The sequence below is a fragment of the Schistocerca nitens genome, chromosome 7, assembly GCF_023898315.1.
Source record: "Schistocerca nitens isolate TAMUIC-IGC-003100 chromosome 7, iqSchNite1.1, whole genome shotgun sequence".
Taxonomy (NCBI): domain Eukaryota; kingdom Metazoa; phylum Arthropoda; class Insecta; order Orthoptera; family Acrididae; genus Schistocerca; species Schistocerca nitens.
The window spans coordinates 231,102,261-231,125,403 of NC_064620.1; the positions used below are offsets into that span (position 1 = coordinate 231,102,261).

At 40.2% G+C, this 23,143-nt stretch overlaps 1 protein-coding gene across 1 annotated transcript in view; it reads left to right on the forward strand.

Annotated features, from left to right (window-relative positions):
• The window catches only part of LOC126195190 (nuclear inhibitor of protein phosphatase 1), a 49,436-nt gene that overhangs the window by 14,791 nt on the left and 11,502 nt on the right, over nucleotides 1–23,143 (forward strand). Inside the window, exon 3 of the mRNA XM_049933704.1 lies at nucleotides 6,312–6,465. Within this exon, the coding sequence (XP_049789661.1) occupies nucleotides 6,312–6,465 (154 nt within the window). The remainder of the gene's footprint in view (nucleotides 1–6,311; nucleotides 6,466–23,143) is intronic.

Sequence of the window (23,143 nt, forward strand, 5' to 3'; positions counted from 1 at the left end):
ATAGATTTAAGTGTCAGGAAGTCGTTTCTGAAAGTGTTTGTATGGAGTGTAGCCATGTATGGAAGTGAAACGTGGATGATAAATAGTTTAGACAAGAAGAGAATAGAAGCTTTCGAAATGTGGTGCTACAGAAGAATGCTGAAGATTAGATGGGTAGATCACATAACTAATGAGTAGGTATTGAATAAAATTGGGGAGAAGAGGAGTTTGTGGCGCAGCTTGCAAGAAGAAGGGACCGGTTGGTAAGACATGTTCTGAGGCATCGAGGGATCACAAATTTAGCTGGAGGGCAGCGTGGAGGGTAAAAATCGTAGAGGGAGACCAAGAGATGAATACACTAAACAGATTCAGAAGGATGTAGGTTGCAGTAGGTACTGGGAGATGAAGCAGCTTGCACAGGATAGAGTAGCATGGAGAGCTGCATCAAACCAGTCTCAGGACTGAAGACCACAACAACAACAACAACATTTTTGTATTTGAGAGGTGTAGTATCATGTTTTAGTAATAGTAATGTGACCTTTTGCATATTTTGTAGTGCAGTAGTCATCTGTTTGTTTATGTGTTTTGAATGGCCAGTGACCATTGACCACAGCTCAACTAGCTACCAATCTCCAGTGGTGAAGCAACAGGAGACGGTAGTGTGCGGACACAGGAGGAACTGCTGAAGGTGCTGTCTTCAGGATACTGCCTCAGGGTGTGGTGGCAGTGGAAAAGATGGTGGGATGCACGAGACACTGATTCCCTGTTCTGCACTTACAGAGTCGAAAAGTTCGGGTCTGTTTGTTATCAGTAGGTCCAAGATGTTATCTCCACGAGTCGGTTCTCTGTTTAATTGCTCGAGGTAATTTTCGGATAGTGCACTCAGTATAATGTCACTCGATGCTCTGTCCCTACCACCCGTCCTAAACATCTGAGTGTCCCAGTCTATATCTGGTAAATTGAAATCTCCACCTAGGACTATAACATGCTGAGGAAATTTATGCGAAATGCAGGAAGATCTGCAGCGGATAGGCACTTGGTGCAGGGAGTGGCAACTGTCCCTTAACATAGACAAATGTAATGTATTGCGAATACATAGAAAGAAGGATCCTTTATTGTATGATTATATGATAGCGGAACAAACACTGGTAGCAGTTACTTCTGTAAAATATCTGGGAGTATGCGTGCGGAACGATTTGAAGTGGAATGATCATATAAAATTAATTGTTGTTAAGGCGGGTACCAGGTTGAGATTCATTGGGAGAGTGCTTAGAAAATGTAGTCCAGTAACAAAGGAGGTGGCTTACAAAACACTCGTTCGACCTATACTTGAGTATTGCTCATCAGTGTGGGATCCGTACCAGATCGGGTTGACGGAGGAGATAGAGAAGATCCAAAGAAGAGCGGCGCGTTTCGTCACAGGGTTATTTGGTAACCGTGATAGCGTTACGGAGATGTTTAATAAACTCAAGTGGCAGACTCTGCAAGAGAGGCGCTCTGCATCGCGGTGTAGCTTGCTCGCCAGGTTTCGAGAGGATGCGTTTCTGGATGAGGTATCGAGTATATTGCTTCCCCCTACTTATACCTCCCGAGGAGATCACGAATGTAAAATTAGAGAGATTAGAGCACGCACGGAGGCTTTCAGACAGTCGTTCTTCCCGCGAACCATACGCGACTGGAACAGGAAAGGGAGGTAATGACAGTGGCACGTAAAGTGCCCTCCGCCACACACCGTTGGGTAGCTTGCGGAGTATGAATGTAGATGTAGATGTAGACACCTCAGGTGTCGCTTGCTTCGCTCATGGCCTCTGCTGTCAGGGCACCTTCCAGCATACCCAAAGCAGTGGATCCACGCCCAGTGGCTTGAATTGGAGAGTGAATGTGGATGCTGGTCATCTGACCTGGCCCATTCACTCTGTGACCTTCAGCAAGGTCTGAGAGAAGGCACAATGGGGAGGGGTGTACTAGTTATTGGGGGCTCCAGTGTTAAGTGCGTTAAGGAACCTCTTAGGGAACTAGTGTCCAGGGCTGCAAAGAATTCCATTGTACACTCAGTGTGTCTGCCAGGGAGGGGAAGGGATGGGGGCTCATCAGAAATGTATGGAGGAGGCCCTGCTTGCGGCTCTCCAGGGTGAAAAGCGCAGTAGTATACAGGTTGTTGCTTATGGCAGCACCAATGACATTTGTAACTTGGGTTTGAGGTCATCCTCAGTTCCTACAGGTAGCTGGTGAAAGTTGTGAAGACTACTGGCCATGCTTGTGGGGTGCAAGCAGAGCTCTCACTTTGGTTTGTAGCAGAGTGGAGGGTCTCAACCAGACACTCCATTGATCCTGAGACAGTCACAGATGCAGATTTCTGGACCTTTGCAATGGGGTGGAGAGTTGCAGGTCTCAGTTTGATAAGTCAGGGTGCACTACACAAAGGTCGCAGCTACTAAGGTAGCAGTGTACTTGGGAAGTGCACAGGGGGTTTTTAGGCTAGGTGGTAATTTGAGGTCCTCTGATGAATGTTGACTGTTTGGTATGAGAGAGAGCAAAATCAGATTGCATGCGAAGTAAACAAATTTCAACAGTCAGAATTTTAACAGTAAATTGTAGAAGTATTCATAACCAAATTCCTGAACTTACTGCCCTCCAGGAAAGTTGTTGCTCTCAGATTATTTTTGGAACCGAGAGCTTACTGAAACCTGAAGTAGAAAGCTCTGAAATATTTGGTGAGGTATGGAATGTGTATCGGAAAGATAGATTAGATGTTGTAGCAGGGGGAGTATTCATTGCTGCCGACAAAAATTGTGTGTCTATGGAGGTTGAAATTGAGTCTGACTATGAAGTTCTCTGGATCGAGTCGCATGCCTAGGTGAACTCAAGCTAATTATTGGATGCTTTTACTGGTCACCTGATTTTGCCGTGCACAGTTCATGCAGTATTAATGGGAGGCGGCTTTAATCTACGAGTATAGTTTACGGATTCACTGTGGGTGGTATGGGGAGACAATCTTGTGAAATACTTTCAAAAAAGTTTTCTGCAAATTGCCTTCAACAGCTAGTTACACAATGGAAATATTTTAGGCCCTGTAGCTACAAATAGGCCTAACCTTATTGACAGTGTCAGTATAGAGACAACAATTAGTGATTGTGAAGTCAACACAGCAAAGTTAGCAAATGCATCAAGAAGGCTAGGAGAATATTTATGCAAGGAAAAGCAGATAAGCAGTTGTGTGCACACCACTTAAACAGTGAAGGGACATCATTTAGTTCCAATATGATGGACGTAGAGGAATTATGGGCAAAATTTAAACTGATTGTAAGTTGCACTCTGAACACATTTTTGCTATGTAAGTACATTAAGGATGAAAAAGACCATCCATGGTTTAATAATCATATTTGGAAAATGCTGAGGAAACATAAGTTATTGCACTCTACTTGAAATAAAAAATGCAAATGTCAAAACGCAGAAGTTAGTAAACATTCATGTGTATGTCAGTAGATCAATGTATAGAGTGTACAACTGCTTCCGTCATCACACCTTAGCAAAAGATCATTCCAAGAACCCGAGAAAATTCTGGTCATTCTAAAATCACTCAGTGGTTCGAAGGCTTCTATCTAGTTACTTGTCAACCACTCTGGGAAAGCCAAAGTTTTAAATTTCACATTTAAGAAATCATTCATGCAAGATGATTGTATAAACACACTGTTGTTTGACTGTCACCCAAGCTCCTGCATGGAGGACATGGAAATAACATCCACGGCATAGAGAAGCAACTGAAAGAATTGAAAACAACTATGTCGCCAGGTGCAGATGGTATCCCATTGTGATTTTACATAGAATGTTCTGCAGTATTGGCCCCTTACTTAGCTTGCATGTATTGCGAATCTCTCACCCAGTGCGAAGTCCCAAGCAACTGGAAAAAAGTGCGTGTCACTCTTGTATATAAGTAAGGTAAAAGAATGGACCCACATTATTACAGACCAGTATCCTTAACGTTGGTTGCTGCAGATTTCTTGAACACATTGTGAGTTTGAATATAATAAATTTCCTTGAGACGGAGCTCCCGTCCACAAATCAGCATGGATTTAGAAAGCATCGCTTATGCTCTTTTCTCGTGTGATATCATTCAAACCATGGATGGAGGCCAGCAGGCAGTTTTCACATTCCTAGATTTCTGGAAATCATTTGGCGCGTTGCCCCGCTGTAGACTTGAGCATAAGGATTAGATTCCCAAATATGTGAATGGCTCAAAGACATCTAAGTAATAGAACCCAGTAGGTTCTCCTCGACTGTGTATGTTCATTAGAGACAAGGGTATCATCAGGAGTGCCCCAAGGATGTGTGATAGGGCTGCTCTTATTCTCTCTACGTATAAATGATCTGACTGACAGGATGAGCAGTGATTTACAGCTGTTTGCTGATGACACTGTGTTGTACGGAATGGTGTACAGAAAGGTCTCATCACTGACTGAAGGAGGATACAAGATGGTGTAGAGAGAATCTGTAGTTGTAGCAAATGACAGCGGTTCTAAATATAGAAAAATGTAAGAGAATGCAGATGAGTAGAAAAAAACAGTCATGTAATGTTTGAATACAGCATTAGTAGTGTGCTGCTTGACAGAATCACATCAATTAAATATCTAGGTGTAACTTTGCAAAATGATGTGGAATGACGGCATCAGGTTGGTGGTAGAGAAAGCAAGTGCTTGACTTTGTTTTATCAGGAGAATTTTGGGAAAGTATAGTTCATCTATAAAGGAGATGACACACAGAATAGCATTGCAACTCATTCTTCAGTACTGCTTGAATGTGTGTGATCCCTTCCAGAACAGAGTAAAGTAAGACATTGAAGTTGTTCAGAGCATGCTGCTAGATTTGTTACCAGTAGGTTGAGTCGGCACACAAGTATTATGGAGATGCTTCGTGAAGTCAAGGGGGAATCCCTGGAGGGAAAGCAAGGCTATTTTCGTGGGCACTATTGTGGAAATTTAGATAACCAGCATTTGAGGCTGACTGCGGATCTATTCCACTGCTGCCAATGTGTGTTTTGCGCAAGGACCATGAAAATAAGATGAGAAAAATGAAGGCTCATACAGAGGCTTATAGACAGGCATTTTTTGCTCACTCTGTGAGTGGCACAGGAAAGGAAGTGATTAGGAGTACCACCACGCACCAAATAGTGGTTTGCTGAGTATGCATGTATGTAGAAGTTATGTTCTGGTTCTCTTAATATCCTGGTTAACATCAGTCTGCTTGAGCAAAGGCTTTTCTAGTATCTTAAAATATATTTTAGGTATGCTTTACTATACACTTCATGTTCCAGTTCTATTAGGACTGTAGCTGTGAAAAACGAAAGTCATGTATTATGCTCATAAAATCACTGTGTTTATTCAGATAGTCCCCCTGAACCAAAACATAGCTGAAATTGTTTTGAAACATTCACTGTAGTCCTTTTTTTGGAGCTGCAACTAGTATTGCCCTATAATGTTCTAGGATGTCCTTAATTGCGTCGTAACAGTGTCCTTTCATTGCCGGCTTCAATTTGGGCAACAACCAGAGGTCATCAGGGGTCAAATCAGGTGAATACGTTGGGTGATCCAGTGCTGTGATCCACTTGGTGCATATTCTTCACTTGGTGGGCTTGGTGTAGTCATGGAGGAGCAGCCGGGAACCTGCATTTTAGTTTTCAGGTCGAATTTGACAGATTCTTGTCCACAAGCGCTGGAGGGCTCAAAAAATTTGATGTTGCCTCACTGCGCCATTTTCTGATGAGTGTCAGGCGTGTACTGTTACACTTATGGCCAGAATGCCTGCTGCAGTAATGCTACTACTTTAACTTTCTGCACAGCTGTTTTTGAAACCTCATGGCTCATATGCTACAACCACACTGCGTATTTAATCACATATCTGTGGCCAACAATGCTTCTTGTGTTCTGCTTACTTTCCTGAATCGAAAGTCGTCCTAACAAGCATTTTCTCCTTCACCCCCTCAATCCTCTTACAGGTAACTATTATCAAAATTTTGTGGTTGTGACACCAAGGATAATGTGCTATATTACTCATGTTTTTCCACTGATGAGCTTCTGTGCTATGGACATGATAAAAAACTTTTTGAAATCTTGCTTTCTATTATTGCTCATACTACACACTGGTTTGAATAGCAGATCTTTCACTTCTTGTCAGGCTGTCTTGGTTAACTCTATAGGTACAAAATCAAATAAAAATATATGTCTACATCAGTTTTCAAAGATGACTACTGCTGTAGATAAATCTAGCTTGTATAGAGACTCTGAACAACTCAGCCTTAATTTTATAATTCCCTTGTGACAATTCTTCTGTTTCAGAAATTGATGATAGATGAGAAAAAGTGTTACCTCTTTGGCAGGAATCCTCAGATGAATGATTTTTGCATTGACCACGCATCTTGCTCTCGAGTTCATGCTGCTCTTGTGTATCACAAGCATTTAAACAGAGCCTTTCTGGTGGATTTGGGAAGCAGTAAGTAAATTCCCATAACTATTATCATTATTTTTTCAGTGTCTCATTCAGGTAAAGGAATCTTTATGAAATAGTACATGTTTTTAGGATGAAATGATGCTCACAGTAAGAAATGTCAATGAAAATTTGTTGTTTGTTTACTATTGCATCTGTTTTAATTTAGTAGGGTGCAAAATATATGCTCATTGATTTAAACCAATACATTTCATTGAGTCTTGCATCCTTATTATACATCACTGTTGAAGAAACAATACCAGTTCATGAAAATGGACATCATTTTACAAGACAATCACATTACTAAGGAATAAACTGTCACTTGACTGTATGTTTTCTGTGAAAGTGAAGTTCCTTCCTGAGAGTGATTAGTAACAATAAAAAATATATTATCTATCTCACACTAATAGTGATCTACTAAACCTATGACTTTCTGTAGTGTCTCGGCAGCTTTATTTTAACTGACTGGCTGTTACCTATTGGGATACAAATAAAAAAATCCAAACATCATTCACTCTATGCTTTAGTGATTTCTGCTGAATATTTATAATATCCACTTAATTTTAGGTTATTGTGTATATACAGAACAGATAACACACAACAACAGGAGTAAATAGAGGGAAGTTATGTTCATGGAAGAAGAATTAATTTTGTATACAGGGTTTTCAGTTGCACAGGTGATTCTTGTTGTGATTATTATTATTTTTATTATTATTATTGGTATCATCATTATTAAACATAAATAAACTAAAGCTTTACCTTTGATCTTAAACTGTTTTGTAAGTATTTTTCATCCAGAAACTTGCTGGCTGTATCAGAGAAGGCCCAAAGTTGCCGTTGGAGACCAAAGTAAAGAAGTTGCTTGAGGAACCTACTGTTAAATTGTTACAAGAAAGTTCAGGTAACTCAGTGGAAGATGATGACACAAGTGTTGAAAATGGATGCCGGACATTTTATGATGCCTAAAATAATGATGTGAAAAGGCATTGTAAAGTCTACCACAAAGACTGGAGTCCGCAGCTCTTGGTCTCGCGGTCACACCCTTGCTTCCCAAGCACGGGGTCCCGGGTTTGATTCCCGGCATTGAAATAAAATGTTGATAATGTGTGAAGACTCTATACAAAAAGTTGACACAACAAAATTACTCACAATACTTAAAGATAGCCATGACAATTACACAAGATGTGTACTTTGAGGAAATTATGCCAGATGCGTGCTTCGAAGATTGAGAGGAATCAGTTCAAGTAAAGTGTAGTAAATTTTCTGCTGATGATTGGCAGGCAGTATTTGACATATTCTGGAAAGAGATATTATGGGAGCAGAGGAAGACCTGTGTAATGAATTTTATGGGTGTTATCCTAACCAGACATCCTGGGATATCAGAGGACAATCTGGGAGATAATGCGAGGAGGTTTGTCATTTGAGGATTAAAGTGGGAAAATATAAAATGTGTAAAAATGTTTCTCTGTACTCTTGGTGAAAAGGACTGTCGAATACTGGCCCAGTAATACCAAACTTGGGATGAACCTTGGTTCTGAAACTTCACATACTACTTACTACTACCACCACCACCACTACTGCTCTTAGTTGGCCACATGAACTGAAGTTGATTCATTGCCTCACTCCCTAGCTTCTTTCATTAAACTCTATCACTGGCCATGTTCTCGTATTTTCTCAGGGTCTCCAGGTCTTTCCTGACTCCATCCATCCACCTCAGTTTTGGTCTACCGAGGGGTTCTGTACCTTCTGGCTTCTCTTCTAGCACTGCATATATCACATTTCTGCATCTTCTCAGTACATGCCCCATCCATTCAGTTCTTTCACTCTTTAATTTATCTGTCCCATCTGATTCAAAAAACAGCTTGTGGATTTCTGTGTTTTTACTTCTTATAAAAATTCCATTTTCTGACACAGATCCAAAGATTTTTCTTAACACCTTGTTTCTGAATGTCACAATTTTTCTCTCCATCGTCTTGCTCAGTGTTCATGTTTCAGCTTCAGACATTAGTATCAGTCACACAATTGTCTTGCACAGGCAAAAGTTTTATTGTTCGTGCTAGTAGTTTGCTGCTGAATAGTTTGCTCCTTGAGAATTGATATCTCTATACAGATTTTATCTGGTTCATTATCTCCTCCTCTTTGTTATTGTCATTGATAGTACTTTCTAGATGTTTGAAGAATATAGTCTTATTAAATTTCATATCTTCTGTTGCCAATGATTTCTATGTTTTCTCTTCATTATTTTTTGTTGCAGTCGTACTTTGTTTTATTGTGATTGATCCTCAGACCCATTTTTTGTGCTTTCTCTATTAGCACCTTAGTTGTTCTTTCAGTTTGTATTCCTCCTCTGCTATGGCAGTATCATTGGAAAATGCTAAAAGTTTCACTTGACCATCTTCATTTACACCTCTTACACTCAATGACACTTTTTTTAAGGCTTTTACCAACACTGAGTTAAATAGGCTGGTTAGATGCAGCCTTCCTATTTGACAACTGTCTCCACAGTGAAACATGCAGACATCCTGCTTTCAACTGTTACATTTAGTTTTATCTACGCATATTCTGTTCAGCCTGATCAATTTCTCTTTCTCTTTGGACACTATCATAAGCTTTCTTGAAATCTGTAAATAAGCAGTATACCTTCTTATCAGAGTGCCAAATATTTTCAGTTAGTTACCTGGGAATGAATATTTGTTTCATTATTGACATATATTTTCGAAATCTGGACCGGTACTCTTCCTGTACTTGAATATAACAAATGCAGAAAAATTATGAGAAGACCTTTATGGAGGAATTCCTTGACAACCGTCCTAAACTAACATTGTTGCATTACTGGTGGACATCCTGCTCCATGCAGTACCTTGTGCTTACTGTAGAATTCCAACTACAACTTTACAGACTCTAGAGGAAAAATACAGTGTGGAAAAGGTTCTGCCTTTAACTTGATTTTTGAATATGACTCAGTACACATTTCTGTAAGTGCCAGCTTAAAGAGTGTGAAGTTGCACTTCCCAGTACAATGGGAGTTTGAAAAGTCCGTACAAAAATAAAAACTACTTATGTGTTTGGGGTAAACTTTTTTTATTTTTCGACATAGTCTCCTTTTAGACTTATACACTTCATCCAACGTTGTTCTAATTTGTTGATCCCTTCTGAATAATAGGAATTGTCCTAGTCTGCGAAATAGCTATTAGTTGCTGCAATCACCTTCTCGTTTGAATAAAATCTTTGTCCCGCCAGACATTTCTTCAAATTGGGGAACAAATAGTAGTCCGACGGAGCCAAGTCTGGAGAATAGGGGTGTGTGAAATGAATTGGAATCCTATTTCCAATAATTTTGCGACCACAGCTGCTGAGGTTAGTGCTGGTGCATTGTTGTGATGGAAAAGGCCTTTTTTGCAGTCCAATTGCTGGCTTTTTTCTTGCAGCTCGGTTTTCAAATGGTCCAATAATGATGAATAATATGCACCTGTAATAATTTTACCCTTTTCCAGATAGTCGATGAGGATTATCCATTGTGAATCCCAAAAGACAGCCGCTATAACCTTTCCGGCTGAAGGAATGGTCTTTGCCTTTTTTGGTGCAGATTCTCCCTTGGTAACCCATTGTTTAGATTGTTGTTTGGTCTCAGGATTATAGTAATGTATCCATGTTTCATCCACAGTGATGAAATGATGTTTAAAGTCCTGCACTTTCTTCCTGAACAGCTGCAAACCATCCTTGCAACAATTCACACAATTCCATTTTTGGTCAAACGTGAGCAATCGCGGAACCCAAGTGTGGATAGCTTTCTTATGTCCCAATGTTTATGCAAAAAATTATATACCCGTTCATTCGAGATGCCCACAGCACTAGCAATCACACACACCTTAACTCTTCTGTCATCTATCACCATATCATGGATTTTATCAATGATTTCTGGAGTTGTAACCTCCACAGGGTGTTCAGAACGTTCAGCATCACTTGTGCCCATATGGCCACTCCAAAAATTTTGAAACCACTTATAAACTGTTCTAATCAAAGGTACATAGTCACCATAATGTTTATCAAGCTTCTCTTTAGTCTCCTGAGGCTTTTTGCAATTCATAAAGTAATGTTTAATCACCACAAGAAATTCTTTTTCGTCCATTTTTCGACAATCACTCAACTTCCTCGATTCACACGAATGCCAAACACAAAGAAATAGACCAATATGAGTGAAACTTGGTGTGCGTTCTTCCCAAAGATGCTACTAACTAAACATGACCTCGATATGTGCCAGTGGTGCCATCTTTTGGACTTTGCACGGACTTTTCGAATGCCCCTCGTACGTGTGTCTTGATATCTAAAGAGATGAGAAAAAAGCTACAACCTTACCAAGTCCATTATCTAGATCACACCCAACTATATGGAGAAAAGTTTGTGGCTCCATGACACAATTAGTCTTGGGAGAAGAATGGACAAAATATCCCATTGTTACTAAATGCCATTATTTACTATAAGCGCATGTTCAGTTTATAATGGAAGGAGATTGTGAGATGTTGAAGATATGCAAGGAGAATGAAAAAGGACTTCACATCTTTGGAATAATATAGAAATTTATTGAGATAACTTACAGAATCAATAGATTTGTCATTTTTGTGGCAAACGACCTCAAGTTTCACATAAAAGTATCAAGTGTCATTTTAGTTTTATATAACAACCATTTGTGATGCGGCAAATGTTCCTCAGGTAATCAATTTCTTCCCACATTCATTGCAGCAAATTGGGTGTAACTTGTGCAACAGCAGCATAGGTTCTGTTTTTCAGGTTGGTTAAATTGTTTGGTAGGGGAGGAACATACACACGGTCTTTAATTAAATTCCAAAGAAAGAAATCCATTGGTGTCAAGTATGTGGAGCTGGGTGCCCATGCAATTCGCACTTTGCATCCAATCTACCTACCTGGGAAGTGGTTATTGAGGAAATACCAAACTTCCTTGATGAAATGAGGTGGTGCACTGTCTTGCTGGTAGTAAACCATCCCATCTTGGTCATCTTCTTCATCAATCTGTGGAATTAAAAAGTTTTAAAGCACATCCACCATGTAGTGGAGATGCTGAGTTGCACATTCCATCCTGGATTTTCCATTGTTTGATTAAAGCACTTCTAGATACACAATACCACTGACAGTTTTCTCCATGAAAAAGAAAGGGCCTTACACTTTCAGTTTGCTAAGGGCACAGAACACATTAACTTTGGGGCTGTCCCATATTCTGCAGTTGTGGGCATTCACCTTGCCACTGGCATGAAATGATGACTCATTGCTGAAGATTATTGTGTCCACAATTGTCTTGTTGTCCTCTATCTTATGCAACATTTCTACACAGAATTCCCTGCTAACAGTCTTATCTGCATCACTAATGTGCTGTGCCAGTGTGTTTTTTAGAGATTAGATTAGTTTATGTTCCATAGATCCGTGCTGAGGAGATCCTCGTGGATGTGGAACATGTCATTTTTTTTTTTTTAAAGCTGAAATAACAATACTAATAGTATGAATATATACAATACATCATTTGTTTCTATTAAAAAATTCGTCAATGGAGTAGAAGGAGTTGGCCACTAGTAAGTCTTTCAGGCTCCTTTTAAACTGATTTTTATTTGTAACTAAATTTTTTATGTTTACTGGCAAATTATTGAAGATGAGTGTTCCTGAGTAGTGGACCCCTTTTTGAACTAAAGTAAGTGCTTTTAAGTCCTTGTGCAGATCATTTTTGTTCCTGGTATTGTATGTACGAACTGAGCTGTTTGTTGGAAAAAAGAGATATATTATTTAGGACAAATTTCATTAATGAGTAAATATACTGAGAGGCAGTAGTTAGTATACCCAGTTCTTTGAAGAGGTTTCTACAGGACGTCCGTGAATTTACTCCACAAATAATACGTATTACATGCTTTTGGACTCTGAAAACTTTTGTTTGACTTGAAGAGTTATCCCAAAATATTATACCATATGACATTATGGAGTGAAAGTAGGCAAAGTATGCAAGCTTTTTCATTTTTATGTCGCCTATGTCTGCTAACACTCGAATTGCAAATACAGATTTGTTAAGGCATTTCTGCAGTTCTGTGGTGTGCTCTTCCCAACTGAATTTATTATCAAGTTGTAATCCCAGGAATTTAAGACTGTCAACCTCTTCTATCTGCTCTTCTTCGTATTTTATGCATATGCTAGGTGGAAACCTCTTACAGGTTCTAAATTGCATATAGTGAGTCTTTTCGAAGTTTAATGTCAGTGAGTTGGCTTTAAGTGTAAATATCTACACAGTCCTTGCCAAATAGTCTTTTGTGGAATACCAGTCTCATGAGACACACATCGCTTTGATTTTTGTGGACTGTGGGCAGAGCTCTCCCTAACCTGTTCATCATAACAACAACACACAGATGACCTGATGATTTATCATGTTGCAGTGAACAACTCATCTCAGCAAAGTTCTTGTACCAAGAGTAAATTGTAGGTCTGCTTGGAGATTTTTTAGCACATTCGGTGTAAAATTTACACCAAACAGTTGTTGCAGAGTTCATTTCATAAAATCAAAACACAGCGAGCACGCTCCGCACCCATGAAAGTAGTCATCTTAACTGTTCACTACACTGCTGCTTCTGGTGGTCGAATGAGGTACTAATGCACTGTGTGAATCAAACTTGAGGTCGTTTGGTACAAAATGACACATCTTTGGTGCTGTAAGTTATCTCAATAAATTTCTGTATCATTCCAAAGTTATAAAGTCTTTTTTGACTCACCCTATATTCTTGGAGAACATTGCTTCCTGAAGCTATACAAGAATGAAAGTCAAGAAAGACAAATGGGATCGTTTACAAAGTAAATCTGTCCTGGCGATTGTGACAGCACCCCTTATGAATAAATTTCGTTCTGGAAGTTGCCGACTCAGTGACGTTAGTGCAATGTTGTCTTTTGTTGATGCTGAAGGAAGTTGCTAGAACTTGTGATCTCAGATTATCATGTTGAGTGAGTGGTAATTAGTGTGGCACTTTATGATAAATGTGTCAATCTAAAAACAGAGAAAAGGTATTGGTAGTGTATGAACAAAGAGTGTATTTGAATTGTGTTGTTTCTCTAAAGCTATTCTATAAAACATAATTAATATTTTCAAAATACTCTTATTACTTTCATTTCACCACCAAGAATACTGTAAAAGCAGTAAGTAGTGCAGAACATTTCTACAATTGAATACCACATGAGTAATGTACCCTGCCACAAATGCCAAATGCACTGTGTGAATCAAACTTGAGGTCGTTTGGTACAAAATGACACATCTTTGGTTCTATGTTTAACTTTTGGATATGATCTAAACTTCATTGAAGTGACATAACACAAATTTTATGTCTGTGTCAAATGTTTCTTGCATTTTAGATGTTCTTTTGCCTCTCCTTTGTAAAATTTGTGTTTAGCTACTTATGTGGCATTGTTTCTTCAACAGTGATATGCTTCTGATGCTTCTGCTCATTGCATGGGTGGACCATGTAATAACTAGTGTCTGCTTTTTGTATGATTTGTATTGTACCCTTTATTTCTTTCATTATAGGTAAAAGAAACAGGACCAAAGACTAGCACTAGTTATTGGCATTTACCATTTATTTTATCTTTAGCTGAGTGTTCTATCAAACTGTGATTGTAGAATCTTCTGTAATTAGAAAAAAAAGCTGTGTGTTCCAGAGCATGACCTACCACAAATATTATTTTTTCTTCTAATTTGTGTCCATTTTGTTGTGCTGGTTGCTTCATAATTTCTCTTTACCTCTTTGTACTCAACCTCATTTTCCACCTAATCTTCTTTTAAGTTGTTCTGTTACCATTGAAGTGTGTGGTATGTTACTAACTTCATTTTTCAAATAGAAATATATGTGGACTGTAAATATGATTTTTTATAGTAACTGTTAAGTAAATATTATCACAACATAAACTCAATTAAGTCCAAATCTGGAAACAGGTGCATCAATGAAGTGCAACAAATTAGCACTTAAAGCACTTTTATTACTGACACCAACATACGGACAGAAAAGAATTGATTTCATGGACAGAGATGCTGCCATTTGTGCAAACATTGAATATTTCAGACTGCAAATGTTACGAACATAAGAAATTTCAGAACCTTCCATAAACGATAAATAATGAATAACAAATATTTGCTGGGGATGGGTTTTGAATTGGTGACCCACAGCATGCCAGCCAGCAATGCTAACTGCCACTCCAAATGTATGCAGCACAGCTTGCAGCATTGCTTCATCTCTTGGAGAAACAGCAACCTGCTATTCCCAAGGTTCTCATTGCACTTGACTGCAGCACCCTGGATCTAAATCTTACCAGGGTCCTCTGTACGGCAGTGCTGGAGGAACCTCGCATTCTGATCACATTGTCACATCCTCTTCACTACAGTGAGAGCATTGAAGGAAGCTCCTCCCATTGAAGCTTTGCGATCATTGAATGAGTCTTCAGTTTATTTCAGCGAGAAGCTGCCATCGTTGATCGGCGCCTCAGGACTGTGGTAGGATTTCATACGGAAGACACGGATGATGACTCTCTGCTTTTGCCGTCTTAATAAATGGTCGTAATCCTCTACTTCTAATGTGATGTTCAACTTGCACTGAAAGATATAATATGCCCCAAAATAGTGCTTTAGTAACTTTTCTGATACTCCAATTTTCCTCACAGACATAAAAATTGACACCAAGTCTCCCGAGCTGCATCTTACCGACTGGTGCTTGGCTTTATAGCACCCGGTCCTTCTACTATGCCTCCAGTGTTGGTATGCAAGCCAGCTGTCTTGCACCTTTGGCTGTGGTGATGAGGTTTCCCAAATAGCCATCTGGTGAATTGTCCAGTTTGAACGGGAACAGAGTATCCATTGTCGTTTTTGACCTCACAACCGTGGAACAGGAAGACTGGTGTGAAACCTGTTGTGCCTTGCTGTGCTAATATAATGATAGGCAGTATTTTATCTCAGTCTCTTGGTCGACATCAAAACATATGGAGAACATATCTGCCAACATCCCACTAAACTTACTAAACTGTTCGCTGATGCCATTCTTATTTGGATGGTAGGCAGTTGTCATCCTATGAGTGATGTCGCAATGTGAAATTATCAATGATAGTAGTTTCGACAACAAAACTTTTCCACAATCAGACATCTTGGCACAGGGTGTTCTGTGCTTGAAAATATGTGTTTTATAAGGAACCATGCAGTTTTTAGAGCTTCAGCAGTTGGCACAGCTTTGATGACAGTGTACTGAGTGAGGTAGTTAGTGCAGATTATTATCCATAGATTCCCATTAGTCAACTTTGGGAACTTCCCAAGAGGTGAGTTTGAGTCCTATGGAATGGTACTGCTGCAGGTGGGATTGGGATCTGCTGTCCAGGAGGTATCTGCAGTATATGCTTCCATCACTGGCATTCCTTACAATGGTTCACATAGCATCTAATGGATCGATACAGATGTCTAATTCTGCCTAGAGTCTTCATGAATCCCAGGTGACCAATTGTTGGGACATCATGGATGTTCTTCAAGATAGCTGCCCATTGAAGAGGTAGAATGTTGAGCAACCATTTCCGCCCCATCATATAATAGTTCCTCTTACAAATGTTCTGTATATTAATTGTAATTATCCGTTTCTCAGTTTTTCGTTCTTTGAGGCCACTATAGTCTTCAGCAGTGCTGGACCTTCCCTTTGTTCAGCAGCAGTGTCATTTATGGCAGCAGTGACTGAGATTTCATCCACACTGCCTTGTTCCGCTAAAGGATTCTTGAAAAGCAGTCCGCATCAATGTTCTTGCATCCATTTTTGTAGACTGCTGTGATGCATTTCTGAAACCTCAGTGTCCATCTCACCAGCGGATCCTTCAGGCAAGTTAGCCAGCATGAAGAGAGGTGTTTGATCACTACATTGAATGGTTTGGCAAATAAAAATGGCCAGAACTTGTTGATGGCCGAAACAATTGCAAACAATTTTTTCTTGGTTGTAGGGCAGTTCATGTCAGACTAAGAGAGTAATCTGGAAGCATAAGCTACTACCTTTTTCAGCACCTTCCTGAGTTGGTACTAAAGATGTACTCATCCTGTAACTGCCAGCATCATTGTGAAGTTCTGTCTCGGCATTCTCGTCATACAAAGCTAGGACTGGAGATGATGTGAGACATGTAGGAGAAGAGTCATTGAGGTTGTGGAAGGCATCTACAGCAATGTGGAGCCATGCTGACTCCAGTGACATGGGCAGCTGTGCTAGGTTTCTCGGTTGAGGGCCCATGGCTTGAATTTCGATTGGGTTTAAATCTATGGAGTTTGATGGCCAGGGGAGCATGGTAAAATTATCCTGATGCTCATTGGACTGTGCACGTACACTGTAAGCTGTGTGACATGTTGTATTGTCCTGCTGGTATATACCACTGTGTCGAGGAAAAACGAACTGCATGTAAGGGTGGACATGGCCCAAAGGATAGATGCATAGTTGCGTTGGTCCCTTTTGCCTTCCAGAATTACAACATCACCCAGGGAATGCCACGAGAACATTCTCCAGACCATAATGCTCCGTCTCCCATCCTGGACTCTTCCTGATTGTTGTAGGGTGCCGGCCATCTGTCCAATGGAGCATCTGTAAAGGGCACTCAGTGGATTTCCAGTTGTGATATTGGTGTGCAGGTTCTATCCTTTGTTTGCCAATGAACAGCAGTCAGCATGGGTGCATGAACCATGCACCAGCTGTGGGGGCCCATATGCTGCTACATTTGCTGAACAGTCATTAAGGAGACACTGATTTGGGTGGTCAGTTGCTAAACAGTTGCACGTCTATTCGTCTGTACACGTCTCCACAGCTGTTGTTGACCCCCATCCCACCCCCTGTCATCTGTGCCCCATGATGCACCACAGTTGCCTCAGCACCAATTTTTAGTAGTGCCATTTTGCCATGCATTGTATACTTTGACCACAGTGGCACGCGAACAGTTTGCAAACTTAGCTGTTTTGGAATGCTTCCACTCTTGGCCCAAAAGCCAATGATCGTGCCCTTTTGGATGTTAGATAAATCATTCTGTTTCTGCATTATGACAACAAATGCATTGTTTCTGCGTACCCCTGACACCCATTACATACCCTCCACCTGCGGTCCATGAATGGTTATTGCATGGTGACATGGAACATAGATGGTGGTAACATTAATGTGACTGGACCATGTAAAATGCAACATCAACCAAAGGGAAAGAAAACTGATCAACAAGTTGTGCCTTAAGCAAAATAGGGTCAGAGTTGGTGGAGAACTAATGGAGGGAATAGGATTAGGAGTAGGAGTAGGAATAGGAATAGGAAGAGGAAAACAAAAAGGGTGAGTACCCAGACAGAGATGCTGCCTTTCACCTATAATGTTTAATATCTACATGGGAGAGATCATAGCAGGATACACAGATGGAATAAAAGGAGTGTGTGTATAAGGCAAAAGGGTGGAGTGTATAAAGTTTGCTGACAGCATGGTCATGTCAGTAGAAACCAAGAAATAAAAGGAGTGTGTGTATAACGCAAAAGAGTGGAGTGTATAAAGTCTGCTGACAACATGGTCATGTCAATAGAAACCATAAGTTGCCTAATGACCCAGTGGAACAACTAAATATCAAATGCCAAGGTTTCAGAATGAAGATGGATACGAAAAATATTGAGATCATGGTACTTGGAGTAAAAGGGGAGACGAACAAATTCATCGTAGTTTGGCAACTAGAGCAGACTGAAAAATTCAAATATTTGGGAAGTGTTACAATAGGTGATAACCTAGGAAGCATTCAACAAAAAGAGGAAGTTGTTATGCAGGCAACTGAATAAAAATCTAGGAAAAGGGTGAGCAAATGTTATATATCAACCATAGCTTTTTATAGTGGTGTTACCTGAACACTGCAGAATGATGAAGAAAGGGGGCCGTAGGCACTGGAAATGTAATATAGATTAAGCAAGAGGGTGCATATTGGGAAGTCAGGTTGAGGAATGAAGAGGTGTTAAATTGACAAGAAAAAAAACCTATTAGGTAGTAAAGGAAAAGAAAGAAAAATTGGCTAGCCTCAACTTGAGAAGATAGTGCTTACTCCAGCAAGGAACTGAATGGAGAGTAAAAGAGTTAGAGGGGGGTAGGAAGAAGATGGCATCAGCTAACCAACAGTGTCAGGGAGGAAAGTGGTAAGTACATGGAACTAAGGAAGAAAACACAGGACTGGAATAGGGTGATGTACCACACCTAATACTCCACAAGGCAGAACTATTGATGGTGGTTGTGATATAGGGAGGCAGCAGTATCCAAGTCTGGAACAAAGACTTGTTATAATGGAGTTCCAGTCATGACAGTGATTATACTGTGTTCAGTATGTAGTGTCACCCTTCATAAATTCAAGCAGGCAGTTATGCAACAATTTGTCTTGTCTATAAAGTGTTTTAAGCAAACCTGTATTCCATGGCAGCTGTACATAGAGTTAGGTTCAGGTCACTGGCACATGTTGAGTGCTCTCCCAGACTTCATTTCACGGGTTCTCGAGAGGAGAAACCACCAAAGAGCCTGTAGACTAAGACACTATATCTGTAACTTATAAATCCAATTGGACCACAATTTTTGTTGCCAGGAAAGGAAGGGAGATAATGGAGCAGACTATTCCTGTCTACATATCAGTTAGCTACTGTAAACACTGTATATCATGATCCCGACACTCCCAAGGAACAGCTACAAAAGAGAGCCCCCATTTGTCACCCAGCACCACCCTGGATTGGAAGAACTGAACCACATCCTTCACAAGGGATTTTCATTGTCTATCATCATGCACTGATATGAGGGTCATCTTACCCAAGATCCTTCTCACCCTCTCTCAAAGTACTGTTCTGTCGCACATCGAACCTCCACAACATCCTAGTCCATCCTTATGCAACTCTCCATCCCATCCCCTTGCCACAAGGATCATATCCCTATGGAAGACCCAGGTGCAAGACCTGCCAAGTCCACCCACCCAACACTTCTTATTCCACTTTTATCAATGGCTTCCCCTTCCCCATCAGAAGCCAGGCCACCAGTGAAAGCAGCAATGTCATGTACCTGCCAGCTGTGCTGCGAACAGTGCTCAGGTTTTTAGATTGGTATGACTACAGACTAGCTGTCCACCAGGATGTATGGCCACCACCAAACTGCGCCCAAGAGCAAAGTAGATCACCCTGTTGCACAGCATGCAGCTGAGCATAACATGCTTGATTTCAGTAGCTGCTTCACTACCCAAACCTTCTGGATCCTCCCCTTCATCACCAGCTTTTCTGAACTGTGCAGATGGCGGCTGCCTTTCCAACACTTTCTCCACTTCCAAAATAATCCTGGCCTCAGTCTACAGTAACTTAATGTACCCGTTCCCTCCACAGACAGTTTCCACCTCCTGTGTCCTATTACCTCCCAACTCATGTTCCCTCGCCATCATTGTGCACTGCTCCCTGCAGTGCACCCACTGTCTTTACCACTTCTCTGCTCCTCTCCTTTCTGCTCCCGTCTTTCCCTTCCCTTCCCTTCCCTTCCCTTCCCTTCCCTCCCTCCACCACAGCCTCCCAATGCTGCACCAGGTAGCCCTGTCTGCCACCTCTGGTTCCTGCACGCTCTGCCAGGCAGCACTGTTTCCTCTTCCACCACCTGTACCTAGCTATCCCTTGCCCTGCCCTGCTCCAACAGAGATTGTTGCTCCCATTTGACACATTTCAGTTTCTTTTTGGTCTTAGCAGCCAGAGTTAAGGATCGTGTGTGTTTTGCTCTTTTTTGGTGGAGGCTTTAACCGAAAGCTTAATGTGTAAGACTCTTTTTGTTGTGGCTGTCTGAAATAGAAAGGTGTAATGTATTCAACCTAAAAACCTTGAGCCACCCACCCAGTGATTTAAAGAATTTCATGGATGATAAAATTAAAATGGTCAAATTTAAAATGTAAAATGACTCGTTCCACATCATTACAATTAATCGTGGAACATGAAACTAATTAACTAACTACAAACACAAACTGAAATTGCGTGTGTGTGTGTGTGTGTGTGTGTGTGTGTGTGTGTGTGTGTGTGTGTGTGTGTGAGGGAGAGAGAGAGATATTGAACATTATTAAGTACTAATCACTGCATATATGAAAAAAAACCTTATTAATCATTTAAATGATCGGAATGTTGCCATAGTTTTTACTGATGAAGTTAACTATAATTGCAAAATGGACTCATTCCAAATCACACTGAGAGGTTACAGTTATGATCCGCAGAACATATGCTATTAACTAACTCCCAGAAAGCAACACATGAAGACCTACATGTGGTGTTTGTGTGTAAGAATATATAGATAATTGTTGGCATGTAATTTTAGTGAGACATGAATAACATTGATGCCCAACAAAGCATTTATAATCTACTTACTCCACAAGCAAATACAAATGCTACTGCACAGGCAGTGAAAGAATGTTTAGTATTGCTGCTAAGTGCCTGCAGTGATTGAGAATGACACTTTTTTGTTGGGATCTGGATTTCAACCTGATCAAAAGTAGTCTAGCAATGAGATTTCGAAGACTAGCTTAGTCCTTGAGTATCCCATATTCCACCATACATATTACAAACATTTAGTATCAGAACAGTGTATTGTGATGTGGGAAAGATGACTGAGTGTGTGAAATTCAAAATTGTGGCATGTACAATTGAACAGTGGGGGCAGGAATCGAAGGCACCATGACAGCTGTGGTCTATGTGAACATTGTTGTGAACATCTTGCATTCATTCATTTACATCTACTTGAATACTCTGCAATTTACAATTAAGTGCCTGGCTGAGGGTTAAACGAACCACCTTAAAAGCTATTTCTCTACTTTCCCATTCTCGAATGGTGCATGGGGAAAATATTTCTGTGCATGCTCTAATTTCTCTTATTTTATCACGATGATCATTTCTCTCTCTGTAGATGTGTGCCAATAGAATATTTTCGCATTCAGAGGAGAAAATTGAGAATTGAAATTTCTGTTGCTATGAAAAGTGTCATTGTTTTAATGATTGCCACCCCAATTTGCATATCACGTCCATGGCACTCGCTCCACTATTTCACAATAATGCAAAATGTGCTGCCCTTCTTTGAGTTTTTCCAGTGTCCTCCGTCAATCATATCTTATGCAGATCCCACACCATGCAGCAATACTACAGAAAAGGATGGACAAGCCTAGTGTAGATAGTCTTTGTAGTAGACTTTTTGCATTTCGTAAGTGTTCTGCCAATAAATCACAATCTTTGGTTCATTTTCTCCACAACATTATCTATGTGACCATTCTAGTTTAAATTATTGTAATTGTAATCGGTAAGAATTTAGTTGAATTTACAGTCTCTAAATTTGAGTAATTTATCATGTGACTGAAGTGTAGTGGATTTCTTTTAATACTCATGTGGAAGACTTCACACTTTTCATTATTTGGAGCCAAGCCACACTTTTTGCATCATACAGATATCTTGTGTAAATCATTTTTCAATTGGTTTTAAAAATCTGATTACTTTACAAGACAGTAAATGACAGCACTATGGCAAACAATCTAAGAGGGCTGCGCAGATTATCTCCTATGTCGTTTATGTAAATCAGGAACAGCAGAAGGCCTATAACACTTCCTTGAGGAACATGAGATGTCATTTCTGGTGTAGTTGATGGCTTCCGATCAATTACTACAAACTCATGAATCCAGTTGCACAACTGAGGCGATACTCCATAGGCACACACTTGGATGAGAAGATGCTTGTGAGGAGCGTTGTTAAAAGCCTTCTGAAAATCTAAAAATATGGAATCAATTTGGTATATCCTGTCAATAGCACTCATTACTTTGTGAGAATAAAGAGCTACTTGTGTTTCATAAGAACTTCATACCTGATGTCTTCACCAATGCAATGGCATTATCCAGCAGAATAGTTGTATGTGTCTCAAGACTAGAATCATGTTACAGTGGTTTGAAGTGTATGATAGCGAACTCACATTTAAATCTTGGCTGCCAATATTACCTAATCTGAATCCAGTGGAACACATCTGGGATGCTATCAGGTGCCAGCTTCCCCTTCTTCCCCTGTCCATATAAAATAATTGTGTCCTTTCCACCTCTCCTTTACATGGGGTTCATTTACCGTCTTAACGATGACCCTCAGTTTTTATCTCCATGACACTCTGTCATCCCCTCTTCTCTCCTGTCAATCCTATTGTTTCTTTATAGATTAAGTCATACTCATCTCTCTCTCTCTCTCTGTGTGTGTGTGTGTGTGTTTTCCTCCCTCTCCTTGCCCCTCCGTCTCACCCCCCCCCCCAAATCAGTGGATGTTATTACATTCTTCTTATCAGACCACTTATTTCTTGCTTGATCCTTCTGTCTAATTTTTACCAATCTTTTCATTGTGTCTGTCTGTGACTCAGTGCCTCCTCTGTGTGAGGAGTAGCTATCTACTCTTTTCATAATATTATTTTTATTCCAACTGGACTTCTATTGTTTCAAGGGTTTATCTTTCTCAAACCCATGTTGTTGACATCATTGTAATTGATGTGCTCTGTATGTGAGATACAGTCACATGTTATGTTCATAAGGAACACCTCGCAGGGGTGTTGCTCTCCATATGTGAGATACAATAATCACATGTTACGTTCACAAGGAACAGCTCACAGGGGACTGAGAT